This window comes from Salminus brasiliensis, chromosome 12 (assembly GCF_030463535.1).
Source record: "Salminus brasiliensis chromosome 12, fSalBra1.hap2, whole genome shotgun sequence".
NCBI lineage: Eukaryota > Metazoa > Chordata > Actinopteri > Characiformes > Bryconidae > Salminus > Salminus brasiliensis.
The window spans coordinates 28,495,757-28,519,514 of NC_132889.1; the positions used below are offsets into that span (position 1 = coordinate 28,495,757).

General features: G+C 40.9%; 2 protein-coding genes across 3 annotated transcripts; one reads left to right on the forward strand and one right to left on the reverse strand.

The window, feature by feature from the left end:
• Positions 1-1,109: 1,109 nt before the first annotated feature.
• Positions 1,110-13,106, reverse strand: baiap2l2a (BAR/IMD domain containing adaptor protein 2 like 2a). The gene is made up of 15 exons (XM_072693653.1): positions 12,920-13,106; positions 12,088-12,145; positions 10,745-10,820; positions 10,201-10,287; positions 7,896-7,957; positions 7,711-7,782; positions 7,523-7,603; positions 6,475-6,606; positions 3,869-3,973; positions 3,705-3,774; positions 3,379-3,586; positions 2,642-2,707; positions 2,407-2,563; positions 1,666-1,706; positions 1,110-1,219 (listed from the first exon to the last, which is right to left on the reverse strand). Exons 1-15 carry the CDS (start codon positions 12,997-12,999, stop codon positions 1,144-1,146), a joined length of 1,371 nt encoding a protein of 456 aa, XP_072549754.1. The 5' UTR covers positions 13,000-13,106; the 3' UTR covers positions 1,110-1,143.
• cbx6b (chromobox homolog 6b) lies at positions 12,877-23,134 on the forward strand. 2 transcript variants are annotated; one of them, XM_072693652.1, is made up of 5 exons: positions 12,877-13,101; positions 13,860-13,903; positions 13,991-14,056; positions 16,122-16,188; positions 16,312-23,134. In XM_072693652.1, the coding sequence occupies exons 1-5, from the start codon at positions 13,033-13,035 to the stop codon at positions 17,557-17,559; spliced, it is 1,494 nt and encodes a 497-aa protein (XP_072549753.1). In that variant the 5' UTR covers positions 12,877-13,032; the 3' UTR covers positions 17,560-23,134. The 2 variants fall into 2 exon arrangements, with proteins under 2 accessions (XP_072549753.1, XP_072549752.1); XM_072693651.1 differs by lacking the exon at positions 12,877-13,101 and having other exon boundaries at positions 13,168-13,903; positions 16,312-23,133.
• The last annotated feature ends 624 nt before the right edge of the window (positions 23,135-23,758 follow it).

Sequence of the window (23,758 nt, forward strand, 5' to 3'; positions counted from 1 at the left end):
ATAAAGTGCTTTGCTGTCATATTTGAATTACAGGCAGTGTTAGTTTTACACTAATAAAAAAGTTGCTAATGTATGTAATATTTCTAAATAGGAGATTGTTTTACAAATTTTGTAGGTAATAATTGAATATATTAAATTTGTTACTACACAGATTAGCTCAAAGGTTGTCAGAAACATCTCTGAGATGGCTTATTATAATTACATACATCTGTATATGTACACTCTTCTTCACTCTAAGACACTCGTCTTATTTCATGTTTAAGACAAAGGCTACGTTTATATTGCAAGCCTCATAAATCAATTCTGATTCTGATCTTGATGGTTCACATTTATAAATGTAAGTGATCTGGATATGTCTGTAATGTTTAAGTCATATCAGCCTGGTAATGCAAACACAGCCAGAGATAATAGCTTATTTTTGTAGATACGTAATGAGCTTCAATCAATGTACTAACATGTGATAAAAGTGCTATTTATGGTGACAGGGAAGTTACAAGTAGGGTGGTGAAGGAAGGAGTGGTGTTTGGAGGTTTTAGGCCATGGAGTGTATATTTAAATAAATATGAATATTCATACCATCTTCTATTTTTACATTTAGTTAAAATATGCTCTTTTGCCATTTTTGTAGTTCTGTGGGAATAATTACAAGTTTAGGGCTACTTTAAAGCTATGTAAACCTGTTTCCCTCGATTGATGGTATCCATAGTTAACCTGTAAATAACCTGTAAATAATATTGTTATTGCTTTCTTACATCTATTATTTATTTTGTGTATATAGTGGTAAATTATTTACGTTTTTTGTAACTGAGTGTCTTGCTATCCCTTTCTGCTGTGACACTGAGAATTTCCCCACTGTGGGACTAATGAAGGATTATCTTATTTGATCTTATCTTAGTTCTAGAACTACTAACCCCTAGATTTGTAGTTATGACATTAATATATACACTTAAAATACGTTTTAGAAATGTAGAAATAGGTTTAGCAATCTTGTATTAATAGAACATCAAAATCTCTGATCTCTGGTTGAACATCTGAGCGAGTCTATTACAGTAGTCTGGTCTCATTTTAAAGCAGAATGCGTACAACCGATTTGCGCTGTGCTGCAGTCAGATAGAGACAGCTGATCTCTCATTGGATGATGAGTTAGAAGACCCGTGGAGCTGATCTGTCATTCGTTGTTGTGGGTTTCAGCTTCACTGTTGCAAAAGGGTTTGTGCCTCTGCAGAAAAAAACAGAATTATTCCATTAACAAAAAGACACAGGTCAGTAAAGAACGTAATCCAGCTTTAAGAGTACACATATCTGCATACTTAAAATACTTATTATATATACCATTGAAGAAACAACATTTGGTTCCGTACAGAACCATGTTTTGAGATGTTTGAGTGTGAGGAACCTTTTATATGTTTTACCTACTCTTCAGTTCTTCACCCCAGAACTGCAGTACTCTCATAATTAACATCAATTTCATAAAACCCTAAAATAGAACCCTGTGGGACTAAAAATGCTAAATCAAACAGTTACCAAATTATTCATAGATGTTTTTAAATTATGATTAATAACAAATTATAGAGTTCAAAAGGCTAAAAAAAAAAACACTTGGGGTTAAGTTAAGTGATTCTTCTATGAAATCATTCAAAGAACCATTGTGTGGTGAACTTTTACCTGGGGAACAGTTCGGGTCGAGGGATGGGGTCTTCTTGTCTCTGTAGATTGAAGGACATAACTTTAAACATTGAAACCCTTTGCAGTTCTAACTTACACAAAAACTACAAAACAGCTGCTGGAGTACACTAATGCACACACACACACACACACACACACACACACACTAAAACTGACAGTAGGATGCAGAAACAACACACTGTTTTTCTGAGTTTGTAAGGCCAGTACAAAAACTACCAGAAAACGTATCATGCCAGGACAACACACACAGATGCACACACACACATGTACAAACTGACAGACCCTCAGCAGCTGGAGCTGCCCCCCTCCATCCACCAGAAAGACGGCTGGGGCGCCATGGAGAACAGAACTTTACCACAGTGCCTCTGCTGATCAAATGAGGGAACTGCAACTTAAAATTCAGCTCGAGACACACTCCACTTACACTCACTTACTGACTACACCTCCATGTAAAAAGTGGTCTGTGTTAACTAGTAGACTTGGAAGTATGGATCTAAGAATTAGATGATGAAAGTGAGCATTTCTATATAAATCAGTGAATGGGTGACTTGGTGGCATATTACACTAAAAAAGGTGAGACACTGAATTTACTCCATTTAAATGTAAATAATCAGAATTTCCATATCTATAAAATATCAACATCAAAGGTTTGCCTGAATGCAAGTGTTCTTTGATGTTCTTAAATGTTCACCTATCTCTGTCCACATATTTTAACCATACCTTGCTTTCAGACAGAGTAGGTGTGACAGTCTGGAAGCCATTCGATTTCATTTGTGATGGTGCCGGTGGAGGAGGAGGTGGAGCCGGGTTGTTTCTGCTCCTTGATGATTGGTCGAGAAGGTTACTCATGCTGCTGCTGCTTCTGAGGGAGCCGTTACTGGAAGGGAAGATAGAACTCAGAATTGTAGAGAAAGCTACCTGTGCAGGTGTTGTAAAGCTTGAGATCTTGCCCTACCTGGGGTCAGGTGCTCTAGGTGTATCCTCAATAGGGCCTACATATGCAGCAGGAAACCAGCCCTGGCTGGAAGAAGGAAACATCTGTGCTGAGTGGTAACACTTAGTCAAAGACATACTTTAGTGAAAAAAATCCCCTAATGCAGTCGATCAGCCAAGACATGACGTTTGCTTCTGGAAGGCTAATGTACTGTAGCTATATGTCCAAGTGTTTGTGGATAGACACCCCTTCTAATGAATGCATTCGGCTACTTTAAGTTGCAGTCACTGCTGACAGAGATGTGCAAATTCACACACGCACACAGCTTATCTAGTCACTGTAGAGAAATACTGCTAATAGAATGGGACTGTCTGGATAAACATGAACCTATTGGCACCATGCCTAATGCCATGCATGGGTTAGAGGGGTATAAAGCAATTGTGGAGCCCCATCCTACACTTTTTGGATGAGTTAAGAAGTTTTGGATGAGGTGGGATGGGGATCACTGACGCTTTTGTCACTGAATGCAATCAAATCCTCACAGCAATGCTCCAAAATCTAGTAGCAAACATTCACTGGTCAGTAGAGAAAGTTACTCCCAAAAAATGCAGGACAAACTCTTGATTTTGGAAGAAACAATGAATAATATGCAGGTGTCCCAATACTTTTGTCCACATAGGGTACCATTGTCCATAAACTGTAAAAAATAAAATAAATAAATAAATAAATAAAAAAGTAGTATTAGGCTCTCTTCTCACCGTGAGGAGCTTTCCGCACGGCCATACAGCCAACCGTTCCGTGGCTCTGACACAAGCACAGTGACCATTTCACCTTTGGAGAACGACAGAAGGGTGGCGTTAGAGGAGGGTGGGTGTGGCACCAGCGCTCGCATCATCCTGCCTCCACCCAACCCCAGAGAATCTCCAAATGAGCTGGAGCGTGAACGAGTGGGCTGTGGGGAGGGGCCTGGAAAGAGAGAACAGGGCCATTGGTGTAGAGTGTGTTAGACTGGGGTTTTAGAAAAACACATTTGTAGAGGCGAGGAAGTTCTTGTGTTTGTGTTTGTGCTATGGAGTACTCTAACCTCTAGAGGGCACTCTGCCCAACGGCTGTTCTGCCAAACCGCGAGGGGCTTGATCATCAACCTGGGGAAGCTGGGGTGAAATCATACATCAGTTAGCTTACCAACAATGTAGCCCAGTATTAGAATTTGAAACCATTACTGTCAGTAGTGCTTCAGCTTCTTACCTTGTTGTTGTCCTCCAGTCTTGATGGAGTGCGTGGACGGGACACTCTTGTTTGATTCACTTGCTCTCTCCATCCCTCGGCTCTCTGCTGCAAAGCGCCCCCTGTCTTTGGCAAGAGGCATTACCTCATTTACACTGATTTTCTGACAGATTAGCTAGACTTTCTTTTCTATATCCTCAACTAGAGTGTGGATTAAGCTCTTTTACACTGTGTGCAGAATTATTAGGCAAATGAGTATTTTGATCACATCATCCTTTTTATACATGTTGTCCTACTCCAAGCTCTATAGGCTTGAAAGCCAACTACCAATTAAGTAAATCAGGTGATGTGCATCTCTGTAATGAGAAGGGGTGTGGTCTAATGACATGACTCTGAAAAGTCAAAAATTGTGAGATGTCTTGCAGAGGGATGCAGCAGTCTTGAAATTGCCAAACTTTTGAAGCGTGATCACTGAACAATCAAGCGTTTCATGGCAAATATCCAACAGGGTCGCAAGAAACGTGTTGAAAAAAAGGCACAAAATAACTACCCATGAATTGAGGAAAATCAAGCGTGAAGCTGCCAAGATGCCATTTGCCACCAGTTTTGCCATATTTCAGAGCTGCAACATTACTGGAGTATCAAAAAGCACAAGGTGTGTGATACTCAGGGACATGGTCAAGGTAAGGAAGGCTGAAAAACAACCACCTTTGAACAAGAAACATAAGATAAAACGTCAAGACTGGGCCAAGAAATATCTTAAGGCTGATTTTTTAAGGTTTTATGGACTGATGAAATGCGAGTGACTCTCGATGGGCCAGATGGATGGGCCCAAGGCTGGATCAGTAAAGGGCAGAGAGCTCCACTCCGACTCTGGTATGGTATGGTACTGGTATGGGCTGGTATCATCAAAGATGAGACCTGTGGGACCTTTTGGGGTTGGGGATGGAGTGAAGCTCAACTCCTAGACCTACTGCCAGTTTCTGGAAGACACCTTCTTCAAGCAGTGGTACAGAAAGAAGTCGGTCTCGTTCAAGAAAAACATGATTTTCATGCAGGACAATGCTCCATCACATGCATCCAAATACTCCACAGCGTGGCTGGACAGTAAGGGTGACATGGCCCCCTTGTTCACCTGATCTGAACCCCATAGAGAACCTGTGGTCCCTCATAAAATGTGAGATCTACAGGGAGGGAAAACAGTACACCTTTCTGAACAGTGTCTGGGAGGCTGTGGTGTCTGCTGCACGCAATGTTGATCGTAAACAGATCAAGCAACTGACAGAATCTATGGATGGAAGGCTTTTGAGTGTCATCGTAAAGAAAGGTGTCTATATTGGTCACTGATTTGTTTTTGGTTTTGGTTTTGTTTTTTTTATGTCAGAAATGTTTATTTCTAAATTTTGTGTTATATTGGTTTACCTGGTGAAAGTGAGATGTGTATATATTTGTTTTTTATTAAGTTGCCTAATAATTCTGCACAGTAGTAGTTACCTGCACAAACAGATATCCTCCTAAGATAGCCAAATCTAAAAAAAAACCCACTCCAACTTCCAAAAATATTAAGCTTTGATATTTGTCTTTTGGGTTGATTGAGAACATAGTTGTTGTTTAATAATAAAAAGAATCCTCTCAAATACAACTTAATAATTCTGCACACACTGTAGAGCAAGTCTTATGTTACACTATCTGTGTTTAAGAATCTATTAAACCTAAAATGAAAGTCTTCTTTCAAATGAACTTAATCTGGCTCCTCAGGGCCCCCAGCGCAAATGTCCAAAGTATATATTGTAAATATCGTTCTAAAGTCTAATAACTGCCTGCTGTATTTTATCAGTATTGCTCTCTTCAATGTGGAATGGGCGGTCCTAAATGTGAGTCAGGTTTACGGCAACATACCCCTGACCAATCACAAGCCAAGCCATGGCAAGCTACAGCTCAAGTCGTGACTGGGAGTCCCTGTGCCCCGTTGTCACTCACTTCTGGTGTCTGTCACCTCTCCACTTAATCCAAGAAATTTAGCAGCTGGGTGATGGGGCGGACAGGAGGTCCTGCCGAAGCACCGTAATCGGGCCATGCCCCACCCTGCACAGGGTAGCCGCTCCTCCTTAGTTGTGGCTCAAGCTTGTATCTTTATGTGGGCTGGTTACTCAATTACAGATATCAAAACTTCAGTAAGCCCTAAAGATCTGTAAAATCACAACCGCAATTCAAAGAAAAAAAGTGGAAGCTTTGTTGGAATATTTGTTAGAATATTACAACCATGCCCAGACCCCTCACAGAGAGGTCAGAGGAGTGCATTTTGGTTATTTATCAGTGTTTTATCATATTTCTGCTTTGTGTTCACAAGTTTAGTATTATACAAAATAAATCAATATATTAAAATGTGTTCCCTGAGGCTTTAAGACTCTAAAATAGCAGAGCAGGGCATGTATGAGCTAAGGGTTTCAATATGGAATAAATAACGCCAATAAGAGGGTAGAATTTCAAACACACTGTATGGCCAAAAGTTTGTAGACACCTGATCCTCCAGGGTTGCTTTTGAACTCATGGGTAACTAAAGGAAGGTCTGAAACCTGTGCAACTGTGTGACAAAAGTTAAAGCAGAAGCTGAGTTGGAGCTTTACCTTGTTCATCAGATATACAATAGACTGAGTAAGTCCGCAGTGTTTTTCAGCCAGAAAGCGATATCTCCTCTCTTCTTCCTTCAGCGCCTCTCTCTGACTCTCCCTCAGGAACTGCACATATTCACCACTGTCCTACACGTCCACAGTATACTTTTATTATAATACAAACATATACTTTTATTATAATACACACACACACACACACACACATATACATGCATGTCACCACCAACATCATTAAAAATCTCTTCTGCTTGTCTCTTTTATGACATGGTCTACACATTAATTAAATACATTAAAGTCTGATCTCACAGTGATTTACAGTTCTTGAGGAAATGATTCAGTGCAGCATGAAACTGCCCAATTTCCAAACCATTTGATTTTACTATAATGGATTTTTAAACATTATTATTTATATGCCATAACTTTTATTTTGGAAATTCATTATTCATATTTATTAAATTACTTTTTGTCTTTCCTACCCAATTTTCCCCCTAAAGTTTTAGATTAACCAATTAACCAACCCACTCCTTAGTACTCTCCTCCATCACATGTAATGCTCCCAACACTGGGAGGGTGAGGGCCGACACATGCCTCCTTCGACACAGGGCGCAACAAGCCACCACAATCAGCCATCGCCTCTTTTCGAAGTGAGCCGATGCGGTTGGAGGAAAGTGCCGAGTACCCAGTTCTGACGCATCATCTAGCAGATGCCCGTTCCAGCCAGAAGCACACTGAAGCGATGTGGGGAGAGAGAGAGAGAGCCCACCCAGAAAAAACAAGGCCCATTGTGCTCTCTCAGGCCCCGGCTGCTGATAGCAGGCAGTATGACCTGGGATTCTAACTACTGATCCGCGGGTCACAGTGGCAGCGTCATAGTCCACTGGACCACTCGTAGCCCACAACTTCCTATTTAATGCTATAATCATTTCTTATAACATATTCTAATAAAACTAATACAATTCAATCAACACCCTTAGATTCATTTTTACACCCCCTACACCATCCCCCCACACACACACATTTTCAGACAAAGATTCAGTCTCACCTGTGAACCACCTCTCCTCAGCTGTCTCTCTAAAGCTGTTGCTTGGTTTCTCACCTCCATTTCATACTGTCTCCTGCTACCCTGGAGGCCAAGCACATCAATATCGACAAATCCTTTTTAATGAATTCCATCACATTCCTGATACACTTACTATTGATATCATTAGAGCAAGTGCAAATATGACTGACTGAAACGTAGTCTTTGTCCAGCCTGACGTTATTCTCCATTTCCTCGAGGACTTCATTATGGAACCAATGAAACTAAAGTGACCACAAAAACACACCATCTTTATGCATTTTAGATCATTTCTACAGAAAGGAGATTAAAGAAATGAATGCAGGAATGCATGGAAAATACAAGACAAATAACGTACCACTCCTTCTAGCTCGTTGGTAAGTCTCCGCTGACTCTCTGAAATTTGTATCAATATTTCACCTGCCAAAACACACATTGTACACGGTCATACCCGAATACTATGACCACCTACCTAATAGTGGTAATAACCACCCTTGGCTCGGATGACCCGAGCAAGACATTGTTACATGGACTGTATTAGGTAATGGAAGGTGTTCAGTATAGAGGTTAACTGGTCCATTGTGTCGCATTGATTGCTCTGTACCACTCACCAGAGTTGTACTCTCTGGCACCAAAGTATTGCCAATAGAATAGGACTCTCTGGAGCAGATAAACATGAATCTACTGGCACCACGACTAATCCAAGCTCTGGAATGATGGTGCTGGAAAGCTGGGGGTGAGGTTGGAATGGTAATTATCCAGCATCCTGACCTCACTAATGCCCTTGTTGCTGAATGCAATCAAATCCTTACCGCAATGCTAGAATAGAGAAATAACGATACCTGTGTTTCTCTACCTACATATCAATAACCTCGCTAGCCAAGAGCATCTTCTCACTACTGACTACTGCATGTGTTTATTTGCTTGCTGCTCAGATTTTAACGTTTTAAACATTAATACACATGTAAAAGCCTGTGCGTGCGTGTGTGTGTGTGTGTGTGTGTGTGTGTGTGTGTGTGTGTGTGTGTGTGTGTGTGTAAAAGGCTTTTAAAGGTTAAACACATGCAGTGCAGCTGATGGTCTGTCATCATTCATAATTTATCATCACAGAGGATCCTGTGTTACCTGATAGCACAACATTGAACACACATGCGCGCACACACACACACATACAAAGACGTTCATTCTCCCCCATTCACCCTCACTCACCCTCTCTTTCCTCATGTTAAAAACTCTATACAAATTTCACAACACATTACACATTCCTACACACACTGTTATTTATACACACACACTCGCAGTATGGGAAATTAATGACTATACGATGGATTTCAAAGCATTCCTGAGTAGTGTGAGGTGCTGTGTGAGACGCAGTGGGAAAAGACCAAAGTGCCATATGTATAATAAATTCAGATCCGTATCTGCGTGTGTGAAGGCCACAGCCTCCAATTCAGCTAATAGCCAGCAATAAAGCTGGTTAGTCAACACAGAATAGTGCAGCAGGCCAACGCTACAGTGAGAGGAGTTAGATCAGGGCTTGGTGGGTTGGGGGACTATGGACTGATTTAACACTGGTCAAAAAGCCCACCCTGTTTTAGGGTGTGAAGGTCTATTGGACAATTGGAAAGCTGATTGTGTCAGTGTAATATATTATATTAAACCTCTGACTCACATAATGTCCAGCAAATGGTGTTTAGATTGTGTACAATTTGTATACAAGACCTATTAGACCTATTAGACCAATAGAAACTAATGTCTTTTTATTGACCATATACACATGTTCATATCAGAATATTATGACCACCTACCTAATCTCTCGGATGACATTAGCGAGACGTTGTGACATGGACTGTATTAAGTGATGGAAACTGTTCAATATAGAGGTTAACTGGTTGACTGTACGTGTCTTCATGGCCATTAAGGCACCACTGATCTATCATGGGGAGGCACTCAACAGCCATATTCGGTACACCAACATCCCACAAAGTTATCGGTTTTCCAAGATGCTACTACCCTACCATTCGAAGCAGGAGTGACCATAATATTCTGATATGACCATGTTTCCAAGTATAAATATATATATATAGCTTCTCAAAAAATAGGGCAACACCATAGAAGAACCACAAAACAGATGTGAAGGACCTTCTACAGGAAAGGTTTTTTACCAATTCAAAGGTTCTTTACACTCAAACATCTCTGTTATAAGCATTCTATATGCAACCAAAAGTGGTTCCTCTATCGTATCAGTCAAAGAGCCTTTTGTAGCACATTTATGTTTATAGAGTGTATAGAGAACATATAATCACCGTCACACAAAAACATTATATATCCATTTTTGCCTTTTTGTTTACATCTGGCAGTTGTTCTTTACATTGTTTCCAAATTTCAGAATGACTGGACCAATAGAAATGCTCCAGAATCACTTGGAATAAACAGTTTATCCATTGAAAAGTAAGACGTTTTTGATCTTCTTGGGTAAAGTTGATATTTTGGAGATATATTTTTGTCACACTGGAGAGGTTTTTGCATGCTAGCGACAATATATGACATAATATAACATGATTCTGATTCTGTAAGCTTCAGGTGTTCTGTGCAATGTGTAAAGACTACTTAACTACACTGTATATAGTTTTGGTCGCATGGAGAGAGAGATAAAACCTTACCTAGAAGACGAGATGACATAGTCTGCATGGCCTGCTCTCCTATCTTAGCAAGAGCACTGAAATAGGCTTCACTGGTCACAGCTAGAGCTACACACATACACACAAAATACAGATATATCAGAATTCGTTATTACACTCTGGTGAATCACAGTTACTTATTTTCCAATCAAGCAAAGACAAACAAGGACAACTGAAGCCTTGTTTCAGTACTAGTATAAGGAGGCCTGGATTTTAGCAGTAAGCTCAATCTGGAGACTGCACATAAAGGGCTGACAATGTTAGGTTCAGGTTTATATGTCTATATCAAAGATAACTTTCATGAGGCATTATTATCTGCTGTTATGACGCACAGAACGTCATGCATTATTTGGCTGTTAACAAACATGATTGACCGGTTCCTTTTAGAACAGCACTGTATCATCCGGGAGGCCAAAGTTCAGCTTCTCCCTTTGTGCCGCCTTTTTCCCCTCTCAGTTTTTCTCTTTTGTTCACATTAAACTGTTCACAAGCTGGTCACATCTCTCACTGGCTTAAGCTTCATTACCTTGGAAAGCCTGAATGTAGTTATTTCCCAACACGATCAGTCTCTGCAAACTTGGGTTAAACTGGTCCATTAGACTCTGAGAGAGAGCGAGAGTGAGAGAGAGAGAGAAAGAGAGAGAGAGAGAGAGAGAGAGAGAGAGAGAGAGAGAGAGAGAGAGAGAGAGAGAGAGAGAGATTTTGATTTTAAGAGAGAGAAAGATAGAAAGAAGAAGTTAAGGATGGCATAATACCATTTTTTCCTTCCATTCCCAAGACCAATGCTAAAACCTTAAGTATCGTCCAATATGTGGCCCTATTAAGCTTTAACCTATTAAACCCTGTATGTAGGCCTACCCTTCATTTCTTCACTCTTAAAACTACATTAGTGCCACAATTAATTTCATAAACCCTAAAGCTGAAGCCTGTGGAACGCCACAACATGTGCTAAACTAAATTGTTACCAAGTACTTCACAATGGTTTTGCTTTAGGAAAAATAACTAAATAACAGAGCTCACCAATCTATGTGTATGTTCTCACCCTCAGTTCACTAAAGTGTACGGGTATGTGTTCACTGCCGTGGATGGGTTATATCCAGAGTTTATGATCAAACGTACTGCTGTGCAATGGCTGTAAAGTGTGTTTCTAATTTCTATGAGCTGTTAAAGAAAATGTTTTTGTTGAAGCACCTAAAATAGCCTACAAGCTTTAAAATGAGCATACAAATGCAAACTGCTCAAACACTCCCTACAGGAAGAAGCCTACAGCTAATATCACAGCACACAGCGTTCATCAGGCATTTTATATCAATATCGACATCTAGAATTTGATTGTAGACATCTTTTTGTATGGCTAGGATGGAGGTATACCAGTATAACTACAGTTTTTATCATATAGATAATCAAATACTTTACAGTACAGTACAGATGTGATGTGCTGTATAATACAATACAGTGGGATTCACTGTCATTTTCCTTCATTTATATTTACTAATATATTTACTATTTATTTATTAAAATATTTTATATTTCATACATTTAAATTATATTTTATTATTGTAATTATATTTTAAAGTATTTTATACAGTAGGGATGGTTTTGGTCTGAATGCGACTATTAAAGTTAAACCCTTTTACAGATGAAAGTAGCGCACCCACTATACTTGATTCAACTGTGTCCATCCTTTTTTTACATTTTCACACAATTTTAGTTTAAATTTTAGTATTACTCCACTGTTTAGATGTAATTGTGGATACAGTATGGTAATGTAAAATACATGTTTTCTATTATTTCTATTATTGTAAAAAATAAATAAATAAATAAATAAAAGCAGTTTATGAGCTGTTTATGAACAAGTTTTAGACTCACCATGTATATCCTCAGAGTGGAGCGGTGTAACTGGTCAGTGTTTAGTCCCGACATCCTGCTGCTCAGGTAATATGGCAAAACAAACAAACAAATAAACAAACAAACAAACAAAGCCTAATAAACAAGTAGAAACCACTCAGCGCTCAGAGAAACAACCTTCCGACTTCTTTCTTGTGGACTCTGTGAACTGCTGCTGCCCTCTGCGTGTGTGTGTGTGTGTGTGTGTGTGAAGAGAGGGAGAACTATTGACACGTCTGTTGGCTCTGAATTATTGAACGGAGAAGGGTACTAAAGGTGTGGGTGTGGCCTTAACCACCTGGCACAAACAGCACACACTGTCCTGAGAGGTTGATCTTGTTTGCATGAATGTGAATGTGAATAGATGATATGACTAATTTTTAGATATTTAAGTTTTTATTAAGGGAGCGTCTTTCAATTGCACTGGCTTTAAGTGTCAAATATAATAATAATAATAATAATAATAATAATAATAATAATAATAGTATATTTCTGGTAAAGTTTTAAAGCAGCTGGGTAAAGAACAATTTTGTGATTTGGTGAGAAACCCTACTCCTTCGCTGGCTACCTGCTGTTTTTTCCACCCGCATTCAAACTACCCCCCGCCGCCTCCTGCGCTAATGATTGGTCAGTAGGTCGACGGACTGCCCTCGAGAATGAATTATCAGCCAATCCAAGATCAGTTCGCGGACACCGCTAGCCAATCCTAGCGAAAAAGGCGGGACTTGTCTGAAAACGGGTGGGAAAACGAAACTCTGCTGCGACTGGAGGGGGCACCACTCTGAATATGGAAACTGCTTTAGGCTGCTCTCACCGGCCAGCCTTCGTGTGTGTTTGTGTGTCTGTGTCGCTCCGTTTTCCCCCAGACGCGGGATCCTCCTTCCTCCAGCTCATCGCCGGTCAAATCCACCTCTCCTGAGCGGAACTATGGAGCTGTCCGCGGCCGGTGACCGCGTGTTTGCCGCCGAGGCCATCCTGAAACGGCGCGTCCGCAAGGTTAGCCCGAGCGGCGGAGGGTTTTTTTTTTTACTCCGCTTGGTTTGATTTCATTGCGGCCTACTTTCCCCCACGATTAAACTTCAGCTAGCGGAGGCAGTCGATTCAGCGACAATGCCGTGTTTTTTTCAGCGCACTTTGCAAAAACAGCCCCAAATGTGCGGCTGTATGCCCCACTGGTAGCGCAGGGAACATCTGACTGAACGTTTAATCGCAGTCGAGGCGATATCGCTGGCCACTTTAGTGCTGCGTTGCTTGAATTTAGCTAGCTGTGAAGTGATGGGACGTAGCTTGCTAGTTAGCCAGTTAGCTATAGCTTGGTGGCTGGCTGGCTGCCTGGCTAGCTAGTATGACGGCGCCAGCTGTTTTGTGTCTGCGCGAATTGCTAATTCTGACAAAGAGCAATCCTGTACTCACGACAAGGCGACGTTTTTGTGTGTCTGCAATGTTTAATAACGTTGTATGTTTATTGTTCAAGCCTTTTCATCGATCCCTTTGACGCAACCCATTAGAAAGGCACCCATAACCCACACAAATATGAAAGGCTTGCTGCTGTCATAACTGAGGGATCAGTGTGCAGAGCATGTCTGTTGTAAAGCACAGCAGGCACACTCGTTTATGGGGAAACTGTTACTCATTAAGTCTGTCTGTTTACGCAATTGCAGTTACACATATTTAATTTAATGTATTTATCTACTACTGTTCAGATGCGAGTAACTGGTCTGCAGGCTCACCATGTGCCTTTGTTTTCATTCCAGGGTCGAATGGAGTACCTGGTGAAATGGAAAGGATGGGCTATAAAGTAAGCTGTCCCAAACGTTTTGTTAGTAAGTCTGGTGGCAAAGAAACGTTGTCCAAAATAAAGACCGTCCTGTTGTGCATCTTGCAGGTACAGCACTTGGGAGCCAGAGGAGAACATTCTTGATGACCGCCTTGTTGTGGCTTTTGAACAAAAGTGAGTTCTGCAATTCCTCTCTGACACTTCAGGTTAAATCAGCAAGTCGTGAATACTTGCTATTGTGGGGATAAGATCTGACCATGTCATGTGTGCTGTGTCAGTATATTGGCATGCATGGGTAATATCCAAATGCTGCCTAAGGTTCTTCCAGAGTGCTTCCTAAGTTCTACAGATATTTTGACAAATCTTAGGCATCATTGGTCAAATGACACAGTAAGCACAACCTCTTTAGCTAATCAAACAGAAAACAATATTTTCTGCCAGTCCCATAAAATATATTTGGTCCCGCTCTTCTTTCCAGAAGGCCAAAAAGGTCACTTGACTTTTTACTCCACAGCACTCATCTGGCTTTTTGGATCTTCTGTAGCATACCTTTTAGGCTGCGGTCAAAGATTTTCTTCTTATGAAAGGTTATGCTTGTGTAAGCAATGCTGCACAGTAGAACAGTGGACCACTGCTTTATTGGTCTTTCCGAAATCCTCTTGACCTCCACAGTTCCCCTGAGCTGCCATTTCTAAATGATGTTTGTTTATACATTTGTTTTCAGAGCTTTGGACAGTTGCATAGAGGGACCCATGTTTGATATGTGTTAGTACAAGAGTTTAGAAGTGTCGAAAAATGAATAAAGATTGGCCATTTGATTTAGCTGACTGATTTAGCTGACCTAATGACAGCTGGGGACATCACAGTGGTCTAAGATCATCATCATAAGGTCTAAGATCTTGTCAAAAATGTCTTACTAAAATTCCTTAGGGCAACTGGGGGGCAAAGTCCAGCACAGCTTGGTAATTTCTCTGCTCTTACACACCAACAAAACCTGCTTATTAGCTGAGAAGTTAGATCATGTGTGCTTAAAGAGGCAAAATCCCCTAACTGCACAGGAATCCGGCCCTGCAGGCCTGGAGTTCCCCACCTCTGCTTTAGGGTGTCCAAGCTTTTGCATAAACCTCACTGGTGATTTTGCTGAGTGATTCGGCCATAGATCCCCAAGCTTTTACACAAGATTGTATGTGGGAGAAAACAGGTGAGGCTGGTTAAATGTGCAGCTTATATAAATTGCTGTTACTGCCCGGAAAACATTTATGGTGCAGAATCATCATGTAGAAAAATGTGAGTCAGTGAAGATGCTTTCCTGTGACCAATGGTGTGTGTTTTGAGTGTGTGCTGTTAAAGCCGTTAAGTTCTGTGTGTTTGAAGTGGTCTGCATGAGTCAGACGTTGACAAAGTGAAGAATGCTTGCAGGAAGCACTCAGTCATCTTGAGCTACATAAGATTACTCTCATAGCTAGACAACAAATAGCTATTTGTTTGCTTTGATGCTGTGCCTGCTGTCGTTTTCTTTAAAATGTGTGTTAAAACCACTTGCACAGCTGCAGGCACAACATATACTTCATATTTGCCTTCAAACGTGCAGTTATCTGATGTTGTGAGACACCATGCAGTAGAGGCTTTTATCTAGAGCAAGTTACAGAGGGTTTTCATGTGATGCCACTGGTGGTCACTGTGGGCATGCCCATTGAGTGACAAAAAGACTGACTGAGTGGCAGCTTTAGCATTCAGTGTAAATGCAGCTGAAACTGTGCAAACTGAATCAGCAGGAATTCTGAGCTATTCTTTAAGAAAAGTCACGCCCTGAAAACCGGTGAGAAAAAGCAAGCCTACTGTAGTTCTGAATTTAGTAGTTGCAAAGTTCGATTGAAAGGTAAAGCAAGCAAACCTGGATATACCAGTCTATTAAATGTGTTAAAACACTCCAAGACCATTTACTCAACTGTGCTCTCAGATATGAGGTTTTATCCCCTAAGTGTGTGATTTGAGCCTCAGTTAGCTGATTGCTGTTGAGTCCAACTTTAATTAAGTAGATAGTTGCTTGTTTCATACCCGGTTTTAGCCCGTTTTCCCCTAATAAATGCAGCCATGTTGCAGAATGTTTTGCCACTTAGTTCGGTGTCCCAGTGGGAATGTGATGCCAATGCATAGCCTCCACAAATAAGTCTAGCCTATAAACTAAAAGGAAGCTGTTTATAGATTCAGTGATGTGCCGTCTTGTCTTTCCAACCAGGGAGAGAGAACAGGAACTTTATGGACCAAAGAAGAGAGGACCCAAGCCTAAAACTCTGCTCCTGAAGGTTGGTCCATACACATCAATGGTAGTAGCTACAGACTGGTTAATAAAAAATGTTATTAGAGTTTAGTCATGAAAGAAAACGGACGGCTCATTGTACTCTTTTTGCTTGTATATTTCTCTCCAGTCGAGAGCGCAGTCTTCAGACAGCTCCCACCGAGTCCCGGAGTTCAAACACACTCGACCCCAGCCGTCCTCTAAGCCTCCACCACCACCCCTTCCTGCACCCTCATACCCACCTAGTTGCCCTTCAAATGCTAAGCTGCAGTCTGGAGCTACCCAGCCCAAACTAAAGAAGGACATTCACCGCTGTCATCGCATGTCACGGCGACCCTTGCCCCGTCCGGATCACTTATCTCAGTCAGTCGGTCACTCTCTCAGCCCCTTCTCAGAGACAGTCCGCATCCTGAACCGGAAGGTGAAACCGCGCGAGGTTAAGAAGGGGCGCGTCATTTTAAATCTGAAAGTGATTGACAAAGCTGGGAGTGGTGGGTCAGCCAATAACAAAAGGACTCAAAGCACCACCCACCAATCTCATGTTGGGCGCCAGAAAGTTCCATCTCGGAACAGGGTGATTGGCAAGAGCAGGAGGTTTGGAGATGTTTCATACAGAGGACTGCAGCTTCCTGTATCTGGTGCTGGATTTTCAATGTTTGGAAAAACATTTGATCCTCATCCAATGGACACTTCTTCTGGGAATCAACCCAAGGTGGAGCAAAGTGGTCACAAGCTTGGCAGCAAATGTTTGTCTTTGCAGTCTTCATCCCAGAGTTCAAAAGTCATGACCTCTGATGTTCCTTCAGCACTAAACGAACCTCCTCAGTCCGCTTCCAGCTCAGAAGTCTCGGATGGTGAAAGCCATCTCACATCTTTAGCGCAGCCCCACCAACCTTTATTAGCCCACCAGTCGTCTGAGGTAAATCCAGCTGTTTTACCAACTTTAAAACCCAACAGTCAGCTAAAAGACTCAAAACCCAGTCCTTCTGCAGCCCAATCCCTACTGCCTTCTTCTCCCATGTTCTCCTCTTCTTCGTCGTCGTCATCCTCGTCTGAAGACAATGAGCACATCCTTGACCTCTCTGTTCCACACGGAAGCGATAGGCGAGCCAAGCGGCATTATCATTTCTGTCGCCATCGGCAACCCAAGCTTCCTGAGATTCCCATATCCGAGGAGGCCTCGGAAGAAGAGGAACTGGACTGGCATCCTGAAATGGCTGCGAGATGCGCCAACGTGGTCGTTACGGACGTTACAACTAACCTCCTCACTGTCACGATCAAAGAGTTTTGCCACCCGCACGGACTACCGCCATCAGCCTCTTCTCCGTGCTACGCCAATCATTTTCCTGCTTCAAATAAGACAAAACCCCAACCATGACAAGCAGAACCAGCTAAACTCTCTGAATGCAGGTCTCACAAATACAACCTTTCACCCAGGAGATGTGCGGGGATGTATTTGCTTCATATTCCTTAAGTCCGATTACTGCATGATTCCATTTTTCATGCTCACCAGTCTCACCAGTAGCTCCCTTTACTTTGCTGTGACATTGCATTGAAGTGCCAGACAAATGGGATAGGACAAGGATGCTGAAATGGACCGTGTCCTTATCTTGTTTTTCTAGATCAAATCTTACACTGATTGTACTCTCAGCAAGTAACTGCGCCTGAAAATTAGCCACAGGGAAGCAAATCCGAGCACACTAGCTGCCTGCCTCTAGGCCGGTAGTTTATCACCCTTGATATTCACAGCCTGGAGCAGGTGAATGCATTTTTAATGGTATGGTTGCCATGATGCTTCTTGGTTTGTTTCATTGGACTTCAGTACTTGTAATCAAACCGTGTGAACAGCACACCAAGATATTATATACACTTAGTGTTTTCAGGTGATTGGCCAACGTTGCCAGTGGAGCCTCTGGTGTAATAATCAACTAACTGCCTGAAAGCACCTAACACTTTTATGGCACTGTAATAATAATGGGCTTATCTCAGTGTATCTCTTGGGGCTTTTTTTTTTTTTTTTTTAAGCCCTGGTCTGCAGTTAATAGTTGAACATGTACTGTTGGCATACATGTTTAAAGAGGAGGAGTAGAGTAGGTTCTTGTTGGAGGAAGGCTCTCACGGTTCTTGTTGGAGGAAGGCTCATGTGGGCTGAGAGCATTCGTATTGTGCTCTATGGAATCGTCTTGAAGAAAACAAGCGTGGCTACTTAACAGTCCGATACTTTGACCATGTTGAAGACTAAATGCATTTTAAGCACTTGCATTAGAGGTTATGAAGCAGAAGAATCTGAAAGCACTCACTGATTTTCTCTTTAGACAAATGAACCCATAAAAGTCAAATTCAGATTTATTTGAGTAGCGCTTTTTACAACAAGGCACCTTTACCGGAAGTCCAGAGTAATTAGTTACATGTTATCCTATTTACATGTAATTATATATATATATAAATTATTAAGTAAGTTATATGCAAAAAGCTACATGTGCGCTCTGACTGCCTCAAACCTTTGGGGCTGGATTCACAGTGTCCAAACTATTCTCTTAAAAAATCTTTTAAGAACAGTTGGTATTCTCAAAAATAAATTTGTTTCTAAATATATTCTTTTGAATTACTACAATTAATGCCTAATGTAACAAGATTAAAATAGAAGACTGGGCCTCATTCACCAACCATTCTTAAGAGGAAATTTCTTATTTAACCAATGCGAAATTATATATAATTTCTTTTTTTCTGCATATATATATATATATATATATATATATATATATATATATATATATATATATATATATAAACAGATTTTTTTTTTAAAGTTAATGATCTGATATGTTTTCAGAATTGAAGTAAAATAAATAATACAGGGCAGATATAACCTGCCTGTGGTTGATATCTCATGGAAAATGAGTACAGTGCAGAATTTCGTTTTGCAGCAAAAAGTTGGAGCATGACGTGTTTGATATAATTTAGATATGATAACTTTGCGCCTGATTGCATAACCTGGAACAGGACTATTGCACACTGAACAATATATCATGCAGCCCTTCTTTAAACTCATTTGCACAGTTTGCTATGGTTAGGACTTTCCTCAATGCCAACTTAAGAAAACTCTTGGGAAGCTACTGGTGAGTTAGGCCCATTTCTCTTACAGTACTGTTCTTCTAGTTCTTGTTTACTGATTTTTTTAAAGGCTTAGTTGGATTGTGTTTTTCATCCATTTTGCTCTATGCAGCACAGATTTAACTAAAAAAGGAAAAATGTATCTTGCAGGGTTTATGATAGGCTGTAAAAAGCAACATTTTATGCTACGCTACAGCAACCTATGTAAGAAAACCATTAAGAGTGAAAATCTTAAGAAATAGTGAAGACTTTCTTAAGAGAATATCTGCATTTTCCAACATTCTTATGAACAATGTCTTTCTAAGTTCTTCCTTGGGAAAGCTTAAATGATTCCGGCCCCTGAACTTTTCCCATTTGCTTCAGTGTCAATATCCGACTAATATATATATATATATATTACACTTTTTTCAACAATAACATCACCAAATTCAAATCATAATAAAATCTCTAACCTGCTACTTCCAAACACAAATCTGACATTTATGGAAGATTCACAGTCTGCACTTTCAACCAAATTTCACTGATTGTTTCATTGAAATTAGCAAAAAAATTATTAGTGTTGAATTACACCATGTTTTTGTTATTGCTGCCAACAACTGCAGCCTCTAAGGACTGAACTGTCAACCTTTTAGTGACATTTGTGCAACCTTTCTCTACAGGTTAAAATAGTGATCAACCATTAGAAGAGAGACGACCAACTACATGTTCTTGGTGTACTCTCAGCATGTGGTCCTTCCACACCGAGAGACCTAGAGCCAGCGTCGCATTACTGGCTCTGTAGTCGCCCATATCTGTGTCTCAGTGAACATTCGAGATTGCCAAAGCTCAGCATGGGGCATTTGGAGGCAGACTCTGTGTATTCCTCAGAGACATGAGCAGCGCTGGCCGACATGTGGCGCTTGTTAAGGGAACAAGGTTTTGATCTCCTTCTAAAGCTGATAGAAGAGTCCTACCCTCCAGTTAGACTTTAATTAAAGACAAGCTCTAAAGCCTTGGGCCACACACTGCTATCCAGCAGTTTAAAAACAGGAAGCAGAGACTTGCAGCAAGGAGCGAAGGACAGTCATGTCATGGAAGGAGTTATGGAGTCTCGCAGAGAAGCCACACATAGTGCAGGGCTGAAATCACCTCGTGTTTGACCTACCGGGCAGCTGTTGCTTTGATGATGAGCTGAGGACATCTTAAAATAAGACCCACAGCTTTTATTCTCCTGCATTATGCAGCAGTGGAAGTCATCAGTCTCGGTTAATCGTTCGAACAGCAGATTATTAATCTTGTGTAGTAACTACCAATACATAATTGTGTAAGTTATGTAGTTGAAATTGGAAATATAGGTCTACATTAAGGGACTTATGGTATAAATGGTTGGTTTGCTAATTTCTTTCTTATTTCATTTCTTCTTTGAGGTCCACTGATTATGTTTGCGCAGATTTATGTTCCAAGAATGGTCAGAATTAACCAGTTTCCAGATAATTAACTTCTCTTTGTACTAGATTTAAAAAGACTGCTTCCAAGGCCAGTGTATGAGTGAATGAGCTCTGTTCTGATTTGTTGAGTGACTGAGAACTGCTGGATTAATGGGTGGGGCTAAACGGTGATAGGTAATAGGTGGAATATGTAATAGGTTGGTTCTTGTGACATCACATTTATGTACCACTTCAGATTTATTTATTTCAGTAAAATGAAAGGAAGTCAGTTTTCCATCATTGAGGCCCTTTAAGTCTCAAAGTCAAATTGATTTTATTGCCAGTAAGGACCTTGTTAGCTATGTACTTAGTAACTTTATGGATGGTTACGTTTGGCAATTGTAAAGTATTTATGTCTTGTAAATGCACTTATTTACAGAATGACTGCAGTGACAGTATGTTGGTGCAGATAAGTAACGGGTCCTGTACTAAAGAAAGAAGATTTACAACAGGGGTAGTCCGTTCTGGTTCCAGAGGGATCGTTCTCCAGCTTAGACACACCAGTTCCAATCATCTCTTAGGCTAATTGCTGGGTTTAGTAGGTGGGTTTTAGCAGGGGATTCACCTAACCGTGCTGGATACTTAGACCTCCAGGACTGGAATTAATGATATATAGAGGAGTCCTCCAGCTGAAACGTCTCGCTGGCATAGCCGTGCACTTAGTGAGTCCATTTGTTTTACTTTTTCTTAAATGGGCCTTCAGGAACAATTGTGGACCTTAGGCTCGGGTAATGAACTGGCACTGTCTGTGACATCTTGGCCTTAGCTTGCCTCTATAGCATTAGTGCCAGCTCTTTCCCCTGAGGCTGAGCTGGCCAGGCGCTTTAGTAATACCCCACTAACACCAGGACCTGCAGGCAGACACCGAAGGAAGCTTCCCTGCCCAAATCCCTGCCAGGAGATTCACCCACACTTGGCTCATCATCCCAAACCTGACGGCTCATAATTCCTAGATCTCCGGTGAAGATTACATTTTACATGTCTCCGCGATTGGAAGCTTTAAACTGATTACTAGCTGATTGATGACGACAGCCATATATATATTTTTTTATTTTTATTTTTTTTTCTTCTGGTTGTTCATTTTACCAATCTGTTGAAATTACTGCACTTAAACTTGGCATTGTGTATTGATTCTTATTTAAAGATGGAACAGCGAAGGCTATTGTAATGCTTTTTATTATTTTAATTTATTTAATCGTGCAAAGACGTTTGCTGGCATGATTCTGTCTGGCTTCAGTGCGTCCTGCATCAACAGGAATGCTGAAAAGGAACTGACCTTAACCTTCCTATGGACACAGAGTGTGAGAAATTTGTGTTTTGGTTTAACATGTTAACTTTAACATGAGACCAGAGAGCTTCACACACACACCCCCCCACACCCCTTTTAAAAAGAATTTTAATGCGTGCTGCCACATAGTAGTGCATTTAAGGCTACACCATCTCACTGTGTATATCAGAAACTCTGTTGTTATGTAATGGCCCTTTAAGTTTTCAAATGGGGCTCTTCTACAAAGTTTGACTGTCAGCCCTGTCTACTACACCGCTTGACTATGGCATCTCTGCAAACAGAACTTGTGTATGAGCGAGACGGAGCCCACAGAGAGAAATGAAGAGGTTAAATCTGATCTATAAGGTTCGATTCTGCCTTATCCATTGATAGTGCTGCAGTATTAATGAATAATTGAATTGTACACTTGGAAGTATTTTTGAAGCCAGTCTATATCTGTGTAGATCTTGGTGTTCTTTCTGTTACGAATGTTTCTGTAGTCCTCTGTAGGCCAAGCTGGCCCAAAGGGCCTCTGAAATACATTTGGACTGGTGTGAAATCACTGATGATACCATTTGTGTGCTTTAAATAATGATTTTTATAATAATTTAAATAATGATTTTATAATGGCATAAAGAGGCATTTCTGATTGTGTATCCTGTACAGTTTTGTAATTGTCGGGGGGGGGGGCAGCAACTTTTGTACTCTGAAGTAGTGAGCCTAGAATAGTGTGTAAAAGGTCTGATTAAATGCTTGCTTGTGCTTTTGTTTAGTTTTTTGTTTTTTTGCAGGTGCAGTTCGTGTTGTGTCCTGCAGAGGTGATCTGCCTTATTGTCACTTAATATGCACCTGTTCCCCTCAGCAGTGAAACTGTAGTGAAATGAATGAAATGCAGTCATCCGGGTGTAGGTAGCCTGCACCGAAATGAAGTACAATAAATACGTCATCATTTACGCAATTATCTGCAGATACTGATATGATTCTGAAATCATCTAACAGCCCTAGATTACACTGCAGTAAAATATAGATCATAAACACAATAGAGTGATATTATAGCCTAAAAATAGATCAGGAATTTTATTATGGCAAAAAAACAAACAAAAAAAAATTATGACATTATTTTTCATCCCTGTTAAAAAATCCAGCTCAAGATCAGCTATTGCTGCTAGCTGGTTGTGGATGGTCTAAAGTCTCCTGAGCTTAAACCATACAAAACTAGCTAGCAGCAAAAGCTGGTCCTTCAAGTGAAAACACACCCTATGCTGGTATTCTAGATGACCAATCAGCTCTTGGCCAATGTTGCATTTGATTTTAGCCGTGCTGGCCGTACTGGTTGTCTGTCTTGGTCAGGTTATTTATGCTTCTAGAGCAGCTAAGCTATTCGTCTCAAAGAAAAACATACCCTAAGCTGGTCAACCAACTGGAGCTGGCCGTGCTGTTTTTGGTTGAAATAAATGTTACAAGACCCCTACGTAAATGTTTTCTCCAAAATGCCGCTCCATCCTCAGAAATGTGAACATTGCTACCAGCAGGCTGGCACTCCTGCACACCGAGACGACGTCGCACACAAGCAGCTAAATCAGCTACGAACCCTCAGATCAACAATTAACAGAATACAAAATAAATTAGCATTATTCTAGAGGCGAGGCGCTCCACCGCTTCAGTCAGACCTCCCAGGCCGCGCGCGATACGTGAAACAGCAGGCCGCACTTGGCTCTTAAAGGGAATGC